Raw genomic sequence first — 25,761 nt, 5'->3', positions numbered from 1 at the left:
TTTTAGTTTACTTTTTTCTCTGAAGCCCTGGAGTTCTACAAGAGAGATATTTTGAGACTGAAACACTTGTGTGCCTGGACTAGGAAGATGCCCATTGGGTTTGTATTTCTTTTTCGTTTTGGCTTCTTCCCATACCCCATCCATCTGGTGTTTCCCACTTCACATTTCTGGCTCTTATTTTTCTTTTTCTCCTTGTTTCTAAGCATTTGAAGACCTAACCGTGCTCCTAAATCTTGACTTAATTTATATAGCACAAATGTGTGGGAGACATGAGAGTTGGACTGTGGTTTTTTTTTTTTTGGGGGGGGGAGGGGTCTGTCTGAGATGCAGATTGTGTCTTGAAAATGATGATTATATATGCAAAGCCTCTGCCCTGCCCTCCCTCTTTTTTGTGGAAACACTTCCCCACAAAAAAGTCACAGTGAGGCTTCCTGTAGGGAGCAGAGGAGCTGGAGCTGGCTTAGAGAGGCCTGGGGCCCTGGTGTGAAGAGGAGGAGACTGAAATTCATGTCTTATGGCTATTCTGTTAATAAAACAGGTGTTGGTGGGTTTTTAAAAATTCTGTTTCTAAATGGAGGAGTAGACGCCTTTCTTTATTTTGGTGGGGGTTGGGACTTGTGGCTTTAAAAAAAAAATCACTTCTGAGTAGGATTTTCTGTTGGGGTTTTTTGTTTGTTTTGTTTATTTTTTTAGAATCCTCCACAGCAACACATGAGACCACGGAGTTAAAGAAACCCAGAGACCTTAATCAATTAATTGTACTGTTTGTGAATTTGTATAAATAATAACAAAGATCCTCTTAAAACATTTACATTCTTATAGTAAAAGGTTAAACTGATATTTATATAATAAAAGAGGAAATATGAAATATGTTTTTGAAAAGAAAAAAAAGGTGACTGATATTAATTCATTTTACATTGCTATAGGTGATCAAGGAAGACTGACTTTTAAAATGCCTATATAGTATTCTGGTGCTGAGCTTTCAAAGATGCATTTTCAAAGCCAAAAATGTTAACACATTACTTCTAAACTTTATAATAGCTAAGGATTTACTAAATTTCACTTCATATATAAGTTAAATATGTCATTTTAGAAACAGTAAAATACAAATAGAAGTTTTACTACCTTCATATCCGTTTCCCTTGGAATGTGATCCTTGAAATCTTCGATTGAACTGACAAGAAAAGGAATGTGGTAGGACAAGACCTAGGCAGGAAAACAAGTAATTATTTCTTAAAGGCAATCTCTAAATTTATGAAATGTTACCACTCAACTCCTTTCAGCTTTCATAAAATTATTTTACTATGTCTATTTGCATATGATTTTCTAATGTACCCATTAATGGAATGCATTTGATGGCAAACTGAGTATAGTCAAAATGGAAAATGCGTTAATGAAGAAAAAGTTGAAAAAGTAGCACAATACCCAGGCAAGTTGCATCTTCTGAATTATATCACCAAAACAAAAAATAGTAACTATGATTTCTATATGCTTTATTTCACATAAACTATGAAAACTGGAATTTTAGTTATATTACTGCCAACTATAAATGGTAAAAGTTACTTTTAATTTCTGGGAAATTAAAAAGGACTATTTGGCTATAGAATATGTACTTAAAATGGCTTCTTACATCTCTTAGTGCTTCCTGTGCCAGTGATCGGAAAGATAAAATTACACCAATTATTGTCATCCTCTTCAAGACACTGTCAACAGCTAAGTTTGAAGGAGGGAGAAAAGAGAAGAGAGTGAATTGGATTCTTTCTTAACCTTGGAAAAACTCTTTGTCATAAAACCCCATGATAAAAGGCACAATTAAAAACAATTTGATTACAACAAATGATTAAAGAGGCAAAGGTATTGAAAGTTGATATTAAAACTAAGGAAATTATTGTTTACTTTCAGTGGAGTACATTGTTCTTTAAAATGGCTTAGACGGTTCATCAGAATCTTGAAATAACAATATAAGTAGCCTCCTGTATAACCCTATCACAGTAATGGTAGAGGTAGGAGGGAGGAGAAGCAAGACTAGGGAAAGAAGAAGCTGCTGATCAGAGTGGATCCTTAAAATCAAATGGCCCTGGAACTAGGAGATGCTACATGTTAAGGTCCAGAGTCCAGAAACAAAAAATAATTATGTAGGTCATAAGCAATAAGACCAGGTTTATGAAGACTATGAATGGATTTGATCATTTACATTTTGGTTAGAGAACATTATTCTGAAATTTATTACTATTATATTAAAAATTAAAACTTGGTTAAATAAAATCAAGGGAAATCAGGATTAGAAGGATTAATACCTTCATTTTTAAAAAGCCAACATTTACTGAATTACTCCTCATACACAAGGCACTATACTATGTAGTAAGAAAGCAGATACAAGTAGAACAATAACCTAGACCTTAAGTAACAATTTAAAGGCACTGTCAAGAAAACTAAGAAAACAGAATCCTATTTATATGAAACATACATACACACACGCATATTTGTATATATATAACAAATTGCTAGACAGATGTATAGAGAAACTGTTAACTGCAGTTATACTTTTGAGCAGTAGGAATGAATTATTTTGTTTTGACTTCCTACCTCCTGTGGGGTTTGTTTAAATCTTAACATAAGCATCTTGTATTACTACACATGAAAAGGCATAAAATAAACCAAAATGTGATGAGAATCAACATAGTAGTGTTAACAAAACAATGTAAGTCACAAATACAAATTCCACATGAGCAAAGTCCTATTAATCTTTTTATCTATCTATAGGACTCAGCAGAGTGCCTAAGACCCAGAACACAAGAGGATGTTTAATGAAATGATTAGTCAAGAAATGAGACTAGGAAGTTGTTACTATCCAGAAAAGATGAAAGAAAGAGAGTAAAAGAAAAGATTTCTCTAAGAATATGTCATCCAATTTATGGGCATTCAGGAGGAGTGAGAACAAAGGGGCATGCCAGTCTAAAAAAACAGGACAGGAAACCCAGGAAAAAGAATCCAGAGAATAAGGTGAGCAATCAGAAAATAAGTAGTGTGATACAATCATATACTTCCCAAAGGATGTTACCCAGAATTTAACAAAGTTTGCAAAGACTGTATCTATAAATTCCTCTTAAACATGCACAATAACAACATATTAAAAGTTCTGAGAAACTTCATAGTAAGAAATCTTGTTTAATTTATAGTTTCAATAAATAAAATAAACTTGTTCAAGTCACACAGAAATTCTGAAAAACTCAAAAGTTAATTGCAGACTGCCTCCCAATTCGGAGCCTTTTTGGAGGGGGGGGGGCCACACTGTGTGGCTCGTGAGACCTTAGTTCCTCCACCAAGAACTGAACCAGGGCCACAGTGGTGAAAGGACCTCACCACTAGACCACCAGGGAGCTCCCCAGAGCTGCTTTTAATCAATTACATAGCTTTTTCTTTTTAAGGGTATTTAAAAGAATATGTTAGCTGACTATGAAAATCAAACTGCTACAAAAGTACATCAATTTAGCACAAAGGTAAAAACGAGATTAGAGACAGAAGAGTATTCTGGAAAATAGTTCAACTCAAAGAGTAGCTTTCTCTATCCCCTAAGTAGATCACTCTTTAGCAGACCTTTTATTTTTCCAAATCACACAAAATATTTTGTTTCACTTCAACAAATAGGAGAGTTAAAAGTAATAGTAAACATGCATTGGACACTGCAGTGGGTTAGTTGCCTCTAACCAGATGATACAGTCAGAATGTTGTTTATTAGCATGAAATTCAGGCCAGTAAGGCCAGTTGGGTAGTCAAATGAGTATTTAAAAGACAAAGAAACATGAAAAACAAAAATAATAAGGATAAAGTAAAGCATACTAGAAAATATAAGTATACAGTAGACCAATGAAGAAAAGAGATCAAATAGGGATTTAAATAATAGTATTCATTCACACTCTTCCGTATAATGCTACCAAGTCAATCTTTTTCGTTTTAAAATTTTCATTTCCTAAAGTTCCCAAGAGTAAACCTGACTTTTCCCCCTTTCAGTGTACAGTTCTAGGAAAAACTTTTAACATGTGTAGATCTACTTATCATCACCACCACAGTGGCAACGTTTCATCACCTCCAAAACCTCTTTTGCTGCTTTCCCTCTAAAGCTATGGCAAAGGCTGATCTGCTGTAAAAGGCAACCTGAAATGTAGTTTAGTGGGACATTTTTTTGCTTTTATTTACTTTTGGCTGCTCTGGGTTTTCATTATTGTGCATGGGCTTTATATCTAGTTGCGACAAGTGGTGGCAACTCTTTGCTGAGGTGCTTGGGCTTCTCGTTGCCGTGGTTTCTTTTGTTGGGAAGCACTCGCTCCAGGCATGCGGGCTTCAGAAGTTACGGAGTGTGGGCTCAGGAGTTGTGGCTCACAGGCTCCAGCGCACTGGCTCAATACCTGCAGCGTATGGGCCTAGCTGCTCTGTGGCATGTGGGCCCTTCCTCCCAGACCAGGGATCAAACCATGTCCCTGCATTAGCAGGTAGATTCTTAAATCACTGGACCACCAGGGAAGTTCCTGTAGTTTAGTTTTATATTAATTTTTATTAAATAAGTTTGTATTTTTAAAAGCAAGATAAGCTAGCCTAAAAAAGTGATTCTCTAAGTCATTTTATAGTTTTATAAAATTTGATATAGCTGCAAAACACTTAAAAGAAAAATATCAAAGGGGAAGTACATAAACTCTATGCATGTCTTTAATTTACTTCAGGATTATCTTTTATTTGGGAAAATAAACTCTCTGGTTTTCTCAAATATAGAAAGTATTTTATTCAGGATTTCACTAAGTCTTTAAAGTTGGAAAGGCTTTTAAACTGAATGAATAGGAAGTGTGATTTTTAGTTTTTAATTATAACTCTGAGTTCAAGGACAAAAAGCAGATGAAATTAACTCAAGTGGATCTAAAATAGTTAACTGGATAAACATACTTTATTAAACACTTAAGACTCACTGTTATTTCACAATATATCTCGAATAAAGAATCAGTATCAAGAAGATATATAAAAAAATTTTTTAAGTTGGAGGCTCAGGTTTTCATGCAGTGAATCCTAGGTTAGCAATACAAAGGAACAAGTTACTGATTCACTTAACAAAGAGAGGTGACTCTCAACAAAATACACAAAAGAGTATACACTGTATAAAACAGAACAGGCAATCTTAATTTATCATTTCTATGGTGATAGAAATGAGATCAGTCATGGTCAAGGGGTATGAAACTGACTACAAGGAATCATGAGTTTTCTGAGGTGAAGAGACTGTTCTTCCATGGGGCTGCAAAGAGTTGGACATGACTGAGCGACTGAACTGACTGACTGACAGACTGATCTACATCTTGACTGTGGTAATGGTTATGTGGATGTATGGCAGTGGTGGTTTAGTCGCTAAGTCGTGTCCAACTCCTGCAACCTTATGGACTGTAGTCTGCCAGGCTCCACTGTCCATGCGGATTCTCTAGGCAAGAATATTGGAGTGGGTTGCCAGTTCCTTCTCCAGGGGATCTTCTCAATCCAGGAATTGAACCCAGATCTCCTGCATTGCAGGCAGATTCTTTACCAACTGAGCTATGAGGGAAGCCCATGTGGATGTATGCATCTGTCAAAAACCATCACACTTGTTCACTAAAATGCACATTTTACTTATATAAGCTATATCTCAATAATGCTGATTTTTAGAAAGTTACAGACCCAAAAGTTAAATCTCCTTTGGTCTAAATTAATGTAGATTAACTTATTTAATGGGTTCATGAGTTAACTGATAATGATATCGAATATTTAATATGTGATACTAAGAGTATGGTAAAAATAAAATTATGAAACAGATAAGCCATTCACTTAAAAGATCCTTTCATTGCTAAAATGTTCTAGTGAAGAATGCTTTTCAAAACTTACTACTTATATTTACATCTGAGCAAAAACTAATAAAGACTGAGTTTCAGGGTCTTCTTAATTCTTATAAAAAGCATGAGTTACCCACACGATAATCTTTTAAAGAGGGCAGCCATCTGGTCGGGTTTGTCAAAGCTGGTCCGCATTTGTGTTAGCACATCAACATTCTCCACCACAAGTTTCTGAGGAAAAAAAAAAAACCAGAAAAGAAAGATCCTAGGTCAGGCACAGACTTCCTTATGGTTGATGAGATAAGAACATGCTTGGCAATTACAACTGGCAAGTAGAAAAAAACAATACAGAAAATCCAGATGCTCTATGCTTTGTTTTTGTTGTTTTCATTAAAAGAATCTTAAAATTAAATAAAATTAATGTTTTCCTTCAGCTTGCAAATTCAAAAGGGAGGAGTTCAGGAAAAAGCAATAAAGATAAGGAGTAGGATAAAGGATTATCTTATGCTTAGACACAGTACAGCACCTATAATAAAAAGCAGACACCGAAGTGGATATAGAAAGCAATAAATTCCAACCAAAACAAAAAGAACTTGCTAAAGTTAAAGCTGGCTAAAGATAGCCTAGAGCTCATCACTGGATGATATACATAAAAACAGAGGAAGAAAACCATAGGGGTATGGTACCACTTCATAAAAATTATAAACAGAGTAAAGTTTCCCAGCAGTAAACAGAAATGTCAACATCTACCTCCTCTTCCAAGACCACTGAGAAAAGGGAAGAGAGGGAAGGGAGTGAAGGATAGCTAATTAAGAAAAGTACAACTCATTAAAGAATTCTTTTCTTAAAAGCAGTACTGGAAAAAGTAATTTCATTTAAAAATTATAACTAAAACAAATATAATTAACTTTATTCTGGCAGAAATAATGGATCTGTATATTTGGAAAGCCTGGATATGTCAACTCAGCAGGTCTGGGTTTGGAGATGTTGCAAGCACACTGTTAAAATGCCACAGGAATTGTGTTAAAAACCAATGGCCGATGAAAAGAGACTTAAGGGAAGCATAAAAAGACTATATGGAAAATTCATAAAAATAATTTTTCTTATACCAGTATGAATTTAATGTTTCACTTTGGATTATTTTTGCTTTTACTCATATTCAGATGATCAGTTCCAGTCACAACTGTTTGCTAAATTCAACCTCTACAGTGTCTAATTAGAGAAACTGCCTGCTCTGAGGCCAATTCAATACTTGTCTCATCAGTCAATACACACTCAAATATATGCCCAAGCTTGACAGTGTTCATACATCTTGAACATAATATCACGTATCAGTGAATCACAGATAGCATTGAGTTTTAAATGCACCATTATTTTATGTGTCATTAAGAAAAAAACTCTAATAATTAAACTGACACAATATTTTCTAATCATATAAGACACATATAATTTCAGAAATACTAATATAGGGTAATTTTGTTTCAGAATCAATAAAACAAAATAGTAAATATTTAAATAGATACGGTGATCATTTTTAACGTCCTCTACTAGACAATTTACAATCCCATTTACCCTGATCCAAATGAGGGAGGTGAGAGTCCACAATTTCACAAGTGAGAAAACTAAGGCTCAGAGAGGTTAGGTAACTTGCCCAAAGTTACAGATATTAAACAGTGGAATTTCAGGTATGTCTGATTTTAAAATCCATGTTCTTAAACCAAAGAAATGGTTGTTGATCTTCAGCATGCATCAGAATGATCTGGAGGACCTGCTGGGCTCCAACCCCACACGTCCTAATTTAGCGGGTCTTAGGAAGAACCAAAAATTGTGCGTTTTTAATTAAGATTCAAAGCAAGGCTGCCTCTGCTGATCTGGATACCATACTTTAAAAACAATCAGCATAAAGTATTTAGCTGCACATTACTCTTGAAAAGCTAATGATGTCTCTTCTTCAAAGTATAGTTTATATAAATTTCTTTTCTCTCTCAATTGCATCCTGAAACAGAGTTTTCTATACATTTAAAGCCATGATGAATGATTATCTCTGACAAAGGGCCCCAAAGCTGGAAAACTAATACTAGGAATTGTAACTAAATGATTTGAAACAACCTGAGATTAATCAAGTGAAACAAATCAAGACTACTAAAAAAAAAAAAAAAAACACGCTGGTTTTCTGTTCTAAAGTGTTGAATTCTTGGCACAATTCATATTTAAATTTCTTACTTCATTTGAAAAAAACACCTTCTAGGACTCTGAAGAACTACAAAAGAAATGATCTGTAAAATGTCAAAACAATTCTTCTAGCAGGACTGGAAGAAGAAATTGACTTGATGGGCACAACTCCAAATAACCCAAGAATTTTAGTAGGAATGCAGACTGGTTTTCTTCTACAGAAAGTAATAAACGCGTTTTATCATTAGTACACATGCATAGTGTTGACTATGTCTCTGACATGATTTATTCACAACCATTAAATATAGAGGGGCTTCCCTGGTGGCTCAGCTGGTAAAGAATCCACCTGCAATGTGGGAGCCCTGGGTTGGAAAGAGCCCCTGGAGAAGGGAACGGCTACCCACTTTAGTATTCTAGCGAAGAATTCCATGGACTGTATAGTCCATGGGGTCGCAAAGAGTCAGACATGACTGAGCGACTTCCACATTAAATACAAAGAAACTTTTCCTTAAATTTATTTTATTGGCCCACAAACTTATTCTGAAACAAAAAGGTCCTCAGCTAAAACAGAAACTAAAACAGTTAATTAATGTAACCTTTAAGATAAAAAGAAGATGCAGCCACATAATATTTATGTCAGTTTAAATATTAAAAAAAAGACAATTAAAGCTAAAAAGTCACAGAACTATCTTAAAAATATTATAATCTCCCAAAACAATGTACTCATTAATTTCAAAAAAGATTAAAATGCTATACTGGCACCATTATGCTTTAACGTGCAGAGTGTGAGTTAACAATCTTTTCCAAGGAATATTTGATAATATCAGAAAGTAATGTAAATATTCATACTCTTTGATTCACTATCTGAAATTTTTCCTATAAAAATGTTCAAAGAAGTATGTAAACCTCATGAAATGCTGATTAAATGTAAAAAAATCTCTATATATGTCTAAACTCTGCTTCTTCCAAAAATCCACTGAAATGAGGAAAAAAATTAAAAAGGCATAAATCTACAATAATAAAGGAAACAACAGAGGAAACAAGACCTAATGAGACAGCCCAACAAATTTCTAGAAGATGAAAACTGGAGCAAAGAATATGTAGAGGTGATAAATTTGAGTAGTTAAGTTCTTTTAAGGGACATAAAGCACAGAAGGCAAGTTAATGGAAGCCTTGGAACCTAGGGAGGGCTCAGAAATTATAGGCAGTGGCATAGAAAGGAAGACTTGCATTTGATAACAAGAGGGTCATTATATGCCTGTCTGGGCATCTTCCACACCCAACTTCTCAAGTGATGCTGACAAGAGGATGCTACATTCAGGAGTATCAGGTAAAGAAGGTGAAAGACAAATTAAGCAGGATTCCTTTCCACTCCCACTTTGGGTAGGCTTTGTCTTGGGTTTTGATTATAGAGCTCCTTGCTCCACAAGACCCACAAGACTACAGCTGGATCTTACAAATCTTACTTCTAAATTAGCAAATGTCTTCACATCAAAAGTGGCTTCCAGGGGCACTTCGCTGGTGGTGTAGTGATAAGGATCCCTGCTTCTACTGCAGAGGGCACAAGTTGGATCCCTAGTTGGGGAACTAAGGTCTAGAAATAAACACCTCACTGTCTTTTTAGCTCTTCTTTGGAAGATGTCTGTCTTCCTTCCTTTCTTCCTATCTATCTAGCTCCATTTTTAAAAAAAAGTTATCCTTAAGGTAAGAACTGACCTAAATAATCTAGCCTACCCATACTGGAAGCAAAAATCTGTGTTATTTCTATTAATATAATTTTATAAACTCAGTATTCTAAGCAAAGTAATTTTCAGGACACTGAAAATGCAAAATAAAATTAGAATCAGCACTGATAAACAAGTACGAGGAGATTTATCTCAATAAAATACAACAGTGTAAAACAAACTGAACTTGTCTATATGAAACACCATTATATTATGACCATAATGTTTCTTATGGAATAAAATATAAAAATACACACTAAGTAGGCCTCAGTACACCGAGGCTGAGAAAACAAAGTTATGAATAATACCTCCAGTTCTTAATAATACACAAGTGGTTAAATTCACAGAAATCTGAATTACAACTTGGGATTGGTGAGAATGATCTCTAAGAAAACCACCGGAAAGCGCTGTGCAATCCCAGATAACTAAATGCTCAGGACTAGCTTTGTTTTGCAGAAATCTAAATGATAACGGGCACAATGGGCACAATGCTGGAAATGTAACGCTTTCATATTTATGGCTGACCACATTAAGAACGCTTCTGAAAAATGCTTAACTAAATCATGATTTAGTGCTGAGAAGCAAAAAAATAAAAATATAAAGCTCCTAAACAGCAAAACATAACCATGTGGTTTTTCTAAAAGTCTTACAATTAATAAAATATGCAAGGTTTTATGAAGGTAAACTAAAAACTCATGTCAAGTAAGGAAAATCACAAAGAAGATTACTAAAATCAGAAGTTTTAAAGAAAAAAAGTTTTAGTATTATAAACCATCTTGGTTTTGGGGTATGTTACATTTAATGAGAAACCCAAGTTAACTCACACTGATATATCTCCAAAGATAATAAATCTAAACTCTTACCCAAAAAGTTTCTTTTGACTAGCTTTTAAACTCAGGTTTAATACTATCAAATATCTGAAAAAGAACCCAGCCAAGAAATAACACTCGAGTCAGAAAACACATAGTATTAAAAAAGAAGTCAACATTATTTATATTATTATTACATCAACTTTAAATTTTAATATCTAAGAAAATACTGTCACTCCAAGATATAAATGAAAAATGTTAAAACATCAGCTTTTACCATTTATTTTAAAGAATAAGAATATACTTGATAACATTAACAATTAAGGACATAGCTAAGACAGTTAAGTTTATAAAAGGATTACTAAGAGACCATGAGAAAAATCTAACTCAAAAAAGATCTAAAAATAATGAACAATAACAAGAAAAATTATGAAAATAATAAAGGTCTAAAAAACAATATCATACAAAATATAAGATGTGGAAAACCAAATAAACAAAAGGGACCTAATTAAACTTAAAAGCTTTTGCAGGGCAAAGGAAACTATTAATAAACAAGATTAAAAGACAACCCTCAGAATGGGAGGAAATGGGAGGAAAAAAACCCTGCAAATAAAACAACTGACAAAAGATTCATCTCCAAAATATATAAGCAGCTCATACAGCTCAATATCAGAGAAACAAACAGCCCAATCAAAAAATGGGCAGAAGACCTTAACAGACTTTTCTCTGACATACAGATGGCCAATAAACCATCTGTATGTCTTGTATATACTGAGATGAACAAATGCTCAACGTGACTCATTTTTAGAGAATACAAATCAAAACTACAATGAGGTATCACCTCACACCAGTCAGAATGGCCATCACCAAAAAATCTACGAATAATAAATGCTGGAGAGGATATGGAGAAAAGGGAACCCTCCTACACTGTTGGTGGGAATGTTACACTGATACAGCCATTATGGAGAACAGCATGGAGATTCCTCAAAAACAAACAAACAAACAAACAAACAGGAATAAATCTACTATTATCCAGCAATCCCACCACTGGGCATATACCCTGAGAAAATCACAATTCTAAAGACACATGTACTCCAATGTTCACTGCAGCACTATTTACACAATAGCCAGGACACGGATGCAACCTAGATGTCCATCAACAGATGAAAAGATAATGAGGTAGTACATAGATCCAATGGAATATTACTCAGCCATAAAAAAGAATGCATTTGAGTAATATCCAGTGAGGCAGAAGAACCTAGCATCTATTATACAGAGTGAAGTAAGTCATAAAGAGAAAAACAAATATTGTATATTAATGCACAAATAGGGAATCTAGAAAAGTGGTTTTGATGAACCTATTTGTAGGTAAGGAATGGAGACTCAGATGTAGAGAAGGGACTTGCGGATACAGTGAAAGGAGAGAGTAGGATGAATGGAGGAAGTAGCGACATACATACACTATCATGTACTGAACAGATAGCTGGTGAGAAGTTGCTAAGAACACAGGGAGCCCAGCCTGGCACTTTGTGATGACCTAGAGGATGGGATGGTGGGAGGAGTGGAAGGCTTAAAAGAGGGGGTGTATGTATAATTAAGGCTGAATTGTGTCCTTGTACAGCAGAAACCAACACAACATTATAAAGCAATTTTCCTTCAAATAAAAAATAAATTAAAAAAAAAGTCAATCTGAAAGGACAACATACATTTGTTATGGCTTCCCTGGTAGCTCAGCTGGTAAACAATCTGCCTGGAATGCAGGAGACCCCAGTTTGATTCCTGGGTCAGGAAGATGCCCTGGAGAAGGGATCAGCTACCCACTCCAGTATTCCTGGGCTTTCCTGGTGGCTCAGATGGTCCCCTGCAAAACGGGGGCCTGGGTTTGATCCTTGGGTCGGGAAGATCCCCTGGAGAAGGGAACAGCTACCCATTCCAGTATTCTTGCCTAGAGAATCCCATGGACAGAGGAGCCTGGTGGGCTACAGTCCGTGGGGTTGCAAAGAGTTGGACACCAATGAGTGACTTTCACTTCACACATTTGTTAAAACCCGCAAGACGCACAAATCAAGAAAGAACCCTAATGTAAATTTGGGACTTCAGGTGATAATAGTATGTCAATGTAGGTTCGCTGATTATGACAATATGTACCCACTCTGATAGAGGATGTTGATAATGGGGAAGGTTATGCACATGTGAAGCAGGGCATGTATGGAAAATCTCTGCACCTTCTGTTCAATTTTGCTGTGAACATAAAATGTTCTAAAAATAAAGTCTATCTTAAAAAAGGTCCATCTAGTCAAAGCTATGGTTTTTCCAGGAGTTATGTATGGAAGTGAGAATTGGACCATAAAGAAGGCTGAGCACTGAAGAATTGATGCTTTCAAACTGTGGTGCTGGAGAAGACTCTTGAGAGTCCCACGGACTGCAAGGAGATCAAACCAGTCCATCCTAAAGGAGATCACCCTGAAAATATACACTGGAAGGACTGATGCTGAAGCTGAAGCTCCAAACTTTGGCCACCTGATATGAAGAATGGACTCACTGGAAAAGACCCTGATGCTGGGAAAGATTGAAGGCAGGAGGAGAAGCGGTGACAGAGGATGAGATGTTGAGATGGCATCACCGACACAATGGACATGAGTTTGCGTAAACTCTGGGAGATAGTGAAGGACAGCGAAGCCTGGCATGCTGCAGTTCATGGGGTAGCAAGGAGACAGACATAACTTAGTGACTGAACAACAACCTTGTAAAAAAAACCAGATGTGGAAGCCATGGTTCAAGTTAGTGTAGGAAAACAAAAGAGGGGAGTGAAGGGGAGGGGGAAGGAAGGAGGAGGAAGAACGGTTAAGAGAAAGGGAAAAAAAAAAAGATATCTGATTCCAAGTTGAAAACAGCATGGTATTATAGCTACATAAAGTGCTGATGCTACATATTATCTAGTAAGTACAGTGTCCAGGGTAAGTAAGTGCACTCTCACTAATCAGATCTGTAGTTGAAGTTGAAGTTTATTCTCAGTTCTAGGCATTATTCTCTATAAGCAACACCAACAAGAGAATTTGTGACAGAAGAGAGTGAGACTACATATGAATATATTTCACCTAGGCAAGAGAAAGGCAATATATTAAAAACTGCTTTAAACATGTGAAGGGTCATCTTATTACAGGCAGTCTCTACCTCTTGAAGTAACAGTAAGGGCCAATCAAAAATTACTATTTAGATATGAAAGTCAAAGTGAAGTCGCTCAGTTTTGTCCAACTCTTTGCAACCCCATAGACTGTAGCCTACCAGGCTCCTCCGTCCATGGGATTTTCCAGGCAAGAGTACTGGAGTGGGTTGCCACTGCCTTCTCCAGGGGATCTTCCCCACCCAGGGATTGAACCCAGGTCTCCCTCATTGTAGGCAGATGCTTTACCAGCTGAGCCACCAGGCAAGTTTAGATATAAACATAAGTAGAAATATAGAGTAATTGATGAGATTGCCTAATTTTCAAGATCAACTCACCCACCTAGAAAAATGTATGTTTCTGCACTAGCTAAGAGTAGGTTAGGTGATTGCTAAGATCTCTTTCATGTTCTGAGACAGTGGAGCACAGTACTAGTATAAGCTCTGGAGTCAGGGCGACTCTATATATAGACTCAAATTTATTTAGTTATATATTAAGCATGTCAGCCTGGACAAGTTAATCTTTCTTGGTTTTACTTTTCTAATCTGTAAAATAGGGACAATACCAGTTTTAAGGATTTAAAGGAGTTAATAAAATACATGTAAAGAGCTTAGAAAAATCCTAGAATACAGTAAAAAATCAGGAAAGCTACCTGTTTTTATTTTTGAACCCAACAAATATTTACCAAGCACCTCTATCTGCTGGACATTAATTTAGCACCAAGGTTTTAAGAGAGTTTATAATTAAGTTTTTATTCTAGTGAAAGTGACATAAGATGCATGACATGAAAGGTCACAAATAACACAAATAAAGCTGGATTAAAAGAACAGAAAGTAATGGTTGCTATTTTTAAAAATGTGGTCAAGAAAGGATATTCTGATAACTGAAAAATATATGAATGTTACAAGAAAACAAGCTAAGACAGTATATCAGGGAACACTACTTTGAGATGACACAACAGCAAGTAGGCCAGCTGGGATGGAAGAGTGAAAAATGTGAGAAAACGTGGAAGGCCAGATCCTCTTGGCACCTTACAACACTGTTAAGGACATCAGATGCCTTCAACTCTCACAGGTATGTATAGGCCAATTTTTATTATTACATCATACTGCTTAACCTGCCACATTAAATGGCAGAGAAGCAATAAAAACACTAACAGTTCTGGAAGTGCCTGAAACAAACAACAGTTAGCAAAAGCTAAATAACTGGGCCATAATTCTGCAATGATCTCATACTGAAAGGAACACAAGAAAGTAGACTGGGATGACAGATGTGCTGCCAGAGAACAGGAGGATAGAAGAGAGATCATGAATTTACAGAGGAGTTAGTCTAATAAGTGAGAATTATACTGTTTGTAAAGCAAGCAAAGCACCAAAACTAGAAGTGCAATTTGTGTATTTAAAACTATATAAGGTGTAATATCTGTGCATTTAAAATCCACATTATAAAGTAACTAAAGGCTGATTTCTAGCCAAGAATTGCAGATCTTTCTTTTAAAGAAGAAGTGAGAGGATAACGACATGATGAATACTAAAATATTTACTCAGTTCTTATTGTAAGTCAGGGACTATGGTGAGTACCTAAGCAGCTGAAACGTATCACTTAAAGTGATTCTCAACCCAAAGTCAAAGCTCTTAAGTGACAGGACCAAAATCCATGATAGCCTGACTTGAAAGATTGAGTTCTGGACCACTGAGTGATGATACTGCCTCTCCTTTTAGTTACACTGAGTCTTGCTCTCTATTCACTCAGCAAAGTATTAATCTTGTAGGAATTGACTTCACCTGTCTATTTGCTCAATTTTCAGTAAATCAGATTACCACATTTAGACTTCTCAAGTGCTACACCTGAAATGCAAGCTACTTATTAATCCTATACACCATATTCTTAAGTAATTTAAAATAGAAGGCACAAGTAACCACCAAAAAACTTTCACAAAGAAAAAGCCGTATTTTTAAACGTGTCTTTCCTATTTTGTCTGTAAATTCAAAAATTTTGGTGGCACAAATTTAAATTCTTTAAAAAACTAGATAGCTGTTATATAGACTCATTCAGTATAAATCACTTTAGCCCTGAGATCTTTTTACAAGGCTTCTAGAATTACTTAAAACTTTGCTTCAGATCTTTCACATCTTTATTAAAATGCTATGCACATTTTTCATCCAGTTTAAAAGGCACAAGATAATTTAAAAGACTGCCTAGTAATAATAATAATAATAAAACAAACAAACAGTGGGAGGTGGGAGGGAAGCTCAAGAGGGAGGGGACTAAGGTATACCTATGGATGATTCATGTTGATGTGTGGCAGAAACCAACACAGTATTATAAAGCAATTATCCTCCAATTAAAAATAAATAAGTTTTTTTAAAAAAAAAAAAAACCTAACAATGTTTATATTGGAATCTGTGGAAAGTCATACATTCAAACTACAAATTTAAACAGATGACTGGCTGGAACTTTGAACATGGTTATTGGAAGAAAGGCATCACGATACAACAGAATGAAGACGACTAACAGTCAAGAAGTTTGAGTTTCACTCTCCTTAGCTAGTCAATTCACCTCTCTAAGCTTTCTGCTTTATCATTTGTAAAACAGAAGCAAATGAAGATGCTACTCAAAGAACTTGTTAGCTCTGTAATTTTGTATAATTTATAAATTTCATATAAATTCATATAATTTCATTTCATGACAACTTTGTCAGGTTAAAATAATTAACACTCTAGGTTTGTTTGTTCACATTTTTGAAATATTTTAAAGCTCAAATCAATAAAAACTGTATTACCTTAAGTTCAGCAACTTGTGATGAAATATGCCACATAAGACTTTCACTTAGGAACTTCATACCATATGGGCCAAGCAGCTCTGATAATGACCTCATTTCTGAAACGAAATGGAATTAATTTTACACTTTGACAAAAAAAAAAATTTAAGAAGCAAATTATTAATTGAAAACTCTAAGAAAAGTGTCTAAAATAAGAAAGAACATAAGTGCCTAGGTAAGTCTAAAATTAATTTTTGATTATCCATATAATTGAATGAAAATAGTCATAACGAAATCAAAACCCGAAAGAATCAAGATTTCTTCATTCTCTAAAATATGCCAGAGTATTATTCACCTGATATGTCAGAATATTCCTCTGCATTAAACGTTAATTCATTTTCCGTGGGTAAGTTCACAAATGCTTTCATTGCAGGGAAATAAGCTATATGACCATTGCTGACTTGTCTTAACAAAGTTTCCAAATACCTAAGGAGAAGAGAAAATTTGCAACAGGAGAATTTAATTAAAAATGTATTAAGGTATACATTCCTGCATATAATTTTAAAGTTGACTAATAACATGAACAAGCATTAATCCATTTAAAAAACTTTTGTAAGTCATTCATTACAAAGAAACTTTTTATCATTCCAAATTTCTAAATATGTTTCTTACCAATTTGTGTACAGACTTGTAATGGTTGGTTCTCCATGACTGTCTAAATGTTGTGTTTGTTGAAGAAGAACATTATTAAATACTCTTGTAATATCAATTTGCACATAGTTTTCTATTGACTGGAGAACAGTCATGTATGCTCTTACACTTGTTAGAAGCTCTGATGGTTTTGCAATTTCCTGTGTGGCTTGATTATACATAGTCATTCCAACAATTGACCTGGAGCGGGGATGGTAGAAAAAATTAAAAAGCTCTAATTTTTGTACTTCTGTAAATAGGCCATTCAATCTACAATTCATGAAATTACTACTATCATTATCTTCCAAAGCAAAAACTTTTAAAAAATATATACTTAGTAGATATACAGGAATGAAATGGGGATGCAAGTGATTAAAAAAATACTAAGGGCATCAGGAATAAAAATGATTTAAGAAGAAAGAGGGTTTTAAATATTCCTTTAACATATGTGGTCTCCAGCAAGTAAATGGACTATTCAAGTCTACAGCTTGAATTCTTTAGCACTGTTACACACCAGTAATTTTTAGGCCTTATATATATTACCTACAGTCTTCATATGTAATAACCCTGCTACACAGTTATCACCATCATTTCATAGAGGAAAGAACAAACCTGAGGTGCAGAACTCAAGTAAACTGATCAAGGTCACTTTGGAAGTGCATGCATGCGTGTGTGCCAAGTTGCTTAAGTTGTGTCTGCCTCTTTGAGACCCTATGGACAGCAGCCCGCCAGGCTCCTCTGTCCGTGGGATTCTCCAGGCAAGAATACCGGAAGTGGGTTGCCATGCTCTCCTCCAGGGGAATCTTCCTGACCCCAGGGTCCGAACCTGTGTTTCCTGTGGTTCCTTCATTGCAGGTGGATTCTTTACTGCTGAGCTACCAAGGAAACCCTAAAATTCCCTAATCATTAGATTTATAAAGATCTTAGACTTGTATCTGTAAGGATAAATTCATAAAGACAACAGACAAATCCCATCACTAGTAAGAGTCCCAGAAGAACAACTCAAGATGAAAACTGCTGTCCTTGTACACAGCCACTAAGTCTTTACGATTGTGTGCAAGTGATCAGCAAAAATCAATCAACTAATACTCACAAGCTATTTGTTCTGGCATAAAAATATTTCCCAGGTAAACAAGTATACAGCCTTGCCTTGAACCTGATCACTAAGTAGACGTTTGATAAAAAGAACATCTGCTTCTCTGTGGATTAACGGACCAACTGTTTACAGAAGGAAAACAAGGGAGCTGTAAACTGAACCCTACCTTCCATACAACACTGCACCAATCCACCGAGCGACAGTGATAAGTATCAGAAGGCGTAATGTCCTATGGTCTAAATACTGAAGCAGTTTTGGTTTCACTGTCAGGATGCATTCCTTACTAAAGAAGAGCAAGAGACTCTTTGCTCAACACCAGACTCTTCGCAATTGATGACTTGACACTCAATTTACTGCCTATTTACATAGTCTGTTTTCTTCTATAGTTGTTGCAGCTCTAAGTTTTATACAGTTTTATTATTACTCAGATTTCTTAACACAATATTACACATAAGGCACAAATACTTGTTAGTGACCACAACCTTTAGCCAAACCTTTTGAAAATCCTTTGGCAAAATTTCTTTCATAAATTGCTCTAAGGCCTTTAAGAAAAATGTATTGAATCAATCAATATTTTCTTTAATAAATAAATGTGTAACTTTAGAAAAAGACTGAAGCAACATTTACAAAATTTCTGACTTGTTACATAAAATATCAAGAAACATAACTTATTAAACTAATTAGAATTGAGTGCCTCATGGGTCTAGAATTCTATTGGCATAACAGCATACTTTGGAATTCACAAGAGTTTCGTGTTCATCCAACCCTGAGGTTTTCACACATTTGACTGTGACCTGCTATACAATATGTGTCTAACATCACCAACTCAGTACACACAAATATATACCTAACTGAAAAGTTCTGTGGAACAATATTTCTACTTACTATATGCAACGCACTGAGTTTTCCCCCTATTTCTGCTTCCTTCTTTCCTTTCCTCCCTCTTTTTTCTTTCTTTAAATGTTCACTACAACTTTCTAAACTTATTCCATGATCCTACTGGGCTGCCACCTGCCAGCTGACGTATACCAATTTGCTCCAATCTTCTCCTTTTTCTTAGACAGCATATTAAAAAGCAGAGACACTGCTTTGCCAACAAAGGTCCATATAGTCAAAGATACGGTTTTTCCAGTAGTCATGTATGGATGTGAGAGTTGGACCATAAAGAAGGCTGAAAGTGAAAATCGCTCAGTCATGTCCGACTCTTTGCAATCCCATAGACTATACAGTCCATGGAATTCTCCAGGCCAGAATACTGGAGTGAGTAGCAGTTCCCTTCTCCAGGGGATCTTCCCAACCCAGGGATTGAACCCAGGTCTCCCGCACTACAGGCGGATTCTTTACCAGCTGAGCCACAAGGGAAGCAAAGAGGGCTAAGTGCCAAAGAATTGATGCTTTTGAACTGCAGTGCTGGAGAAGACTCTTGAGAGTCCTTGGACTGCAAGGAGATCAAACCAGTCCATCCTGAAAGAAATCAACCCTGAATATTCACTGGAAGGACTGGTGCTAGAGCTGAAGCTCAAGAAGCTCTAATACTTTGGCCACCTAATGTGAAGAGCTGACTCATTAGACAAGACCTTGACACTGGTAAAGATGGAAGGCAGGAGAAGGGGACGACAGAGGATGAGATGGTTGGATGACATCACCGTCTCGATGGACGAGAGTTTGAGCAAGCTCAGAGAGTTTGGTGATGGACAGGGAAGCCTGGTGTGCTACACTCCATGGGTCGCAAAGAGTTGGACACGACTGAGCGACTGAACTGAACTGAACTGTCCTTTTCCTTATAAGGAAGTTAAGGCTCACAAAGATTAACTAGCCTCTCCGGTGTTATAATGAGTTAGTAAGTGTGGGATAAGACTGGATAATTTAAGTAATTCTCAGTTCACTATTCTTCATACTTACCAGTTATTTTTTTCATACTACAATTTTACTAATTTATATACCATTTCTACTAATGCTTTCCCTCATAAAAGTAAAGACTGCATAGATATGAAGAATAAATAAAACAAACTCATTAATTTAATCAACAAACAAAAAACAGTTTATATTCTTTCTTACTTAGTAAAGCGGATTTCCAGATGAGAAGTCAAATATTCTCGTGGGGTAAAGGTATGTTCCCAAACCACCATGTTTGGTACATAATTTATAGAGAAACACAACTCGGAAAGTGCAGTGTGCAACTTATCAAGGCTGAAAAATATTAATAAACAGTAAAGAAAAAATTAACATTTCATAATAGCAATATGAAATTAATTTCACAAGTATATCAGAATAGTAATGGCAAAATTCAACTTTTCCTCTCTTAAACTGACATGTTTAATATATACCAAGATGCCAAAATAGTGTCAGACATCTAATTTCAAATAAACTGAAAATTACAGATTGCTTATAGTATACCCCTCCAAATTTTTAGACAGATTCTTGGTCTTCAATATTCAACATATTAAAAAAATGACATCTATTACATGTATTTTCTTCAAAAATCCAAAATAAGTACTTTTGGATTAAATAAGCACTAACTGGCTAATCAAGTTCACAAATGTCAAAAAACATTAACAACTGGGAAATGAAGAATTTACAATTACTAGCATTTCCTCAGTACTAATGCCATACAAAAAATGGAAAAAACAAAAAACCTCTTCTACCTGTAACAAAAAGATACAGTAATAGTGGATGGCTTACTTGGTCACGACCAGCCTGTTTTTCCTCATGCTTTCAACTCCTGGTTTTTCCCTTTCAGGTTCCCCTTTCTTACCAGTCTGTTTTTTTGACTTCTTATTCACTGCTTGACTGATGGTTTTGGCACAATGCTTGGGCAACAACTAAATTTAAAAATAAATGAAATCATACATACCAATTACTCTGAAAACATTAACTACTGAAACAAACCTTAGCTAAACCCAGACTATGCAGCAAATATACTAGCACTAAGAACAGAGGTAATAAGTGAGACGCAGCATTTACCTAGCCAGCTTGGAGAGCCCATTCAGCTTGGAAAACACAGAAACAGGGAAATCTTGTGTGAAGAGACATTTCATAGAGGTAGTTATATCAAAGCTACAGTTCAAGGACAAATTAAAAAATACCAGGCAAGCGAGGAATAACATTTTACTGAAAGGAAAAGGGCCTATGAAGACCAAAACTATGATAGAACACAATGTGCTCTGAACCTCATCAGAATGACTCAGTAGTGGAGCATAAAATGCTGGGGAGAGATGTTTGAGCTACCTTGGGAATGGACTTGAATGCCAAGCTAGAGGTTGGATTTTAAACCATAACTCTAAAGACAGTGGCACATTTCTTAAAAACCTAACAACAGAGCTTCATAATAAGAGGTAATGAGATTTACTGAGAATTTGAGGATAAGATTAAAAACGGAAAAAAAAAAAAAAAAAACTAGCTAAGAAATGATTTTCTTGCCTTCAACACAATTTTCCCATCTGTAAGGAAACATTTAAATTATTACCTGGTCACTAAGAGTACACTGTTCTGTGCAAATATCAGTGATGAGATTTCGAGCTTGTTTGGCCATTTCATCAAGGAACATATTACATAAGGAAAGACTGCGATCTCCAATATGATGTCTCTGTTAAAGAAAAATAGTAACAAAAACAATAAAAATTATAACAAAGTAATTTGAATTAACAAATCTAGACAAACCTAGAAAGCATATTAAAAAGCAGAGACATTACTTTGCCAACAAAGGTCCATCTAGTCAAAGCTATGGTTTTTCCAGCAGGCACGAATGGATGTGAGAGTTGGACCATAAAAAAAGCTGAGTGCCGAAGAACTGATGCTTTTGAACTGTGGTGTTGAAAAAGACTCTTGAGAGTCCAGTCAATCCTAAAGGAAATCAGTCCTGAATATTCACTGGAAGGACTGATGCTGAAGCTGAAGCTCCAATCCTTTGGCCACCTGATGCAAAGAACTGACTCACTGGAAAAGATCCTGATGCTGCGTAAGATTGAAGGCAGAAGAAGGGGACAACAGAGGATGAGATGGTTGGATGGCATCATGGACTCGATGGACATGAGTTTGAGCAAGCTCCGGGAGGTGGTGATGGATAGGGAAGCCTGGCGTGCTGCAGTCCATGGGGTCACAAAGAGTCGGACACAACTGAGCGACTGAACTAATTTGAATTAAAAGAGTTTTTAAATAAACATAGAAAATAAGGTTCAAGTCTATCCTACATAAGGAGTGAAGATGGGAGATGTTATAGATCTCTTTTATCTCTTATAAAAACTAACCTACCATATCGTTTTGCACACAACTGACACAAAGTAAGTACTTGGTGATTATACAAATATGACTGGAAGCAATCTGAAAGGACCATTATTTTCCTTAAAATGAAAAAATGTTCAAATTCCACACTGTCCTATATCCAGTTCTTAAATACTAAAATATCAAACATATGATATGAAACAGATTTAGATTAATATTTGCTGATCTCACTTGATTATATACATACGTGTGTGTGTGTGTGTGTATGTATATATCTATCTCAGCAAAGAATTTTGTAGTTTATAAACAGAAAACAAGAGCTCAAATATTTAAATAATATCATTAAAAATCGAGTCAGTAAAACAAATTCACACATCATTCAATTCTCTAAAATCCAACGTCCCATCCCAGAAGAGAAAAAAAAAGCTGACCACGCATGCATTTTCTGAACTCAACAGGGGAAAAAAGAACATTATCTCTAACTTTTGGGAGATTATATATGTATGTGTAGATACATGTACTGTGTGTGCTTTGTGCTCAGTCGTGTCTGACTCTCTGCAACCCCCATGGATTTTAGCCCACCAGGCTCTTCTGTGCATGGGGATTCTCCAGGCAAGAATACTGGAGTGCGTTGCCATGCTCTCCTGCAGGGAATCTTCCCAATCTAGGGATCGAACCCAGATCTCCTGCACTGCAGGCGGATTCTTTACCTTCTGAGCCACCAGGGAAGCCCATGTAGATACATACATTCATTTAAATCCATCTACTTCTAGCTACAGATCTGTATCCTTTTAGTTTTGGTGGGTGCTGCAATAGTTTAACAGGTTTTTCTTGTTAACAGTAATTGGAATGTTGAATATATAATACTGTATAATTGTGGCCTATACAATTTGTAATACTTTACAAAGAGACAGATTTTTACTTTTCTATCTTTAACATTTTTTATTGAAGTACAGTTGATTTAAAATGTGTGTTAGTTTCTGGAGACAGATTTTTATAAGTTTTCCTTCCCTGACCTTCCATAATTATATAACAAAAATATGCAGACATTACAAACATTGTTCCTATGCTGAAATAAATGTAAGATAATATAAAAATAATAAAAATACTTACACATGTAAAACAACTGTTCTTAGATGTACCATATTACCTTACAATGTATTTTATTTAAAATGCCCTTTAAAACTTGAATAGGAAGCAAAACTTAGATGTACCATATTACCTTACAACGTATTTTATTTAAAATGCCCTTTAAAACTTGAATAGGAAGCAAAACTTGAATAGGAAGCAAAACCAAATTATATCTGGATCTACAGACCAGATATAATTAAATAATGGTTCACTTTATTTAAGGAAAAATTTTAAATTATAGACATTTGGATTTTGTTTAACCAAATTCCGACTCCTGAAAGATAATACATCCCTTCTTCCTGAAAAAAAGGACTTGAACTAGCATTGCTTCAAACTTACTAAACTAATTTATTTAAAATACAGATCTGACTTCACTACTTCTCTTCAATGGCTCAAAAATGCTGAGACTGGAAAGCAAAACAACTAGAGTAGAACTCGGACTCTGTGCTGCGAACAGGATAATGGCAGAAGCAGAGACCACGTTGGAGGCAGTAACAATCATCCAGGCAAAAGATGATGGGGCTTCTTCAAAGGTGAGAAGAGGCAGGAGTCTGAATACTTATGTAAGAGTAGAGCCAAAAACAGAAAATGTTTCAAGTCGGGGTAGATGTGGAAAAATCAATGATTCTATTCTGGACATGTTACACTTCAGATGGCTAAAAATACCTAGGTTGCAGTATAGAGAAAATCTAACTTGAAAGCAAAGATCTGGGCTGCAGATATAGATTCAGGAGCCACTAGCATAAACAGGGGAGAAGGCAATGGCACCCCACTCCAGTACTCTTGTCTGGAAAATCCCATGGATGGAGGAGCCTGGTAGGCTGCAGTCCATGGGGTTGCTAAGAGTCGGACATGACTGAGCGACTTCACTTTGACTTTTCACTTTCATGCATTGGAGAAGGAAATGGCAACCCACTCCAGTGTTCTTGCCTCGAGAATCCCAGCGACGGAGGAGCCTGGTGGGCTGCCGTCTATGGGGTCGCACAGAGTCGGACACGACTAAAGCGACTTAGCAGCAGCAGCAGCATAAACAAGATTTTTAAACAATGAGACTGAAAAAGATAAATGGCCTACTATACTGGATGGTACAGTTACAGCAACTCAATACTTAGGTTCCCATTAGTACTGCTGCTGCTGCTAAGTCACTTCAGTCGTGTCCGACTCTGTGTGATTGCATAGACGGCAGCCCACCAGGCTCCCCCATCTCTAGAATTCCAGGCAAGAACACTGGAGTGGGTTGCCATTTCCTTCTCCAATGCATGAAAGTGAAAAGTGAAAGGGAAGTCACTCAGTCGTGTCCGACTCTTAGCGACCCCATGGACTGTAGCCTACCAGGCTCCTCCATCCATGGATTTTCCAGGCAAGAGTACTGGAGTGGGGTGCCATACTGGCTACCATTATCTAGGAATCCTGCTGACCCAAGATAGTGTGAATTTCAAATCTAATTCATACTATCTTTCTGCAAATTTACTGTAAGTACTCTAGGTTAAAATAAGGGCTCAGCATTAAAAAGTTATTTTACAGGCCTTTTCTATAATCTTTCTGATCTAAATGAGATGAAAGGCTAAACCTGAAATTATAAATTAAGACTGCACTGAAAGCTATTAACTCTGCACACCAACTTACTCTATCCTCACCCAAAGGTGAATTCCCTCAGTGTTCCAAGAGTGCCCCATGTATATTTCTACCACAATCAGATCAGATCAGATCAGATCTACCACAATACAGATCATCAAATCACGGATTTGTCTAGGGTAAAGACTGTGTCTTTGCATCCTTGCAATTACAAGTTTAAGAAAGCTGGCTGGAATGTAACAGGCTTTAACAAATTAGCTAAATTAAAAACAGAATAGTACCAGTCCTGTCCAACTCGGTGACGTCAAGGACTGTACCTGCCAGGCTCCTCCGTCCATGGGGTTCTCCAGGAAAGAGCACTGGGGTGAGTCGCCATTCCCTCCTCCAGGGGATCTTCCCAACCCAGGGATGGAACCCATGTCTCCTGCTCGGCAGGTGAATTATTTACCACTAAGTCACCTGAGAAGTGTATATTTATATGTGTATGCATGCACACAAAATTGCACAGCTTTGTCCAACTCTTTGCAACCCTATGGACTGTAACCCACCAGGCTCCTCTGTCCATGATTCTCCAGG

The 25,761-nt window shown here is 36.2% G+C and overlaps 1 protein-coding gene across 2 annotated transcripts in view; it reads right to left on the bottom strand.

Annotated features, from left to right (window-relative positions):
- NCKAP1 (NCK associated protein 1) overlaps positions 1 to 25,761 on the bottom strand; it is a 106,561-nt gene that overhangs the window by 11,037 nt on the left and 69,763 nt on the right. For both annotated transcript variants that reach the window (XM_055572004.1, XM_055572005.1), the window contains 9 exons: positions 21,725 to 21,844; positions 20,941 to 21,080; positions 20,317 to 20,448; positions 17,145 to 17,363; positions 16,828 to 16,958; positions 16,494 to 16,591; positions 5,981 to 6,074; positions 1,631 to 1,713; positions 1,126 to 1,206 (listed from right to left, as the gene is read on the bottom strand). In XM_055572004.1, coding sequence (XP_055427979.1) covers positions 1,126 to 1,206; positions 1,631 to 1,713; positions 5,981 to 6,074; positions 16,494 to 16,591; positions 16,828 to 16,958; positions 17,145 to 17,363; positions 20,317 to 20,448; positions 20,941 to 21,080; positions 21,725 to 21,844 — 1,098 coding nt within the window. The remainder of the gene's footprint in view (positions 1 to 1,125; positions 1,207 to 1,630; positions 1,714 to 5,980; positions 6,075 to 16,493; positions 16,592 to 16,827; positions 16,959 to 17,144; positions 17,364 to 20,316; positions 20,449 to 20,940; positions 21,081 to 21,724; positions 21,845 to 25,761) is intronic.

The sequence above is a fragment of the Bubalus kerabau genome, chromosome 3 (assembly GCF_029407905.1).
Source record: "Bubalus kerabau isolate K-KA32 ecotype Philippines breed swamp buffalo chromosome 3, PCC_UOA_SB_1v2, whole genome shotgun sequence".
NCBI classification, from domain to species: domain Eukaryota; kingdom Metazoa; phylum Chordata; class Mammalia; order Artiodactyla; family Bovidae; genus Bubalus; species Bubalus kerabau.
Note: the sequence above shows the minus strand (reverse complement) of the source record. Positions and strands in the feature narration are given on the sequence as shown.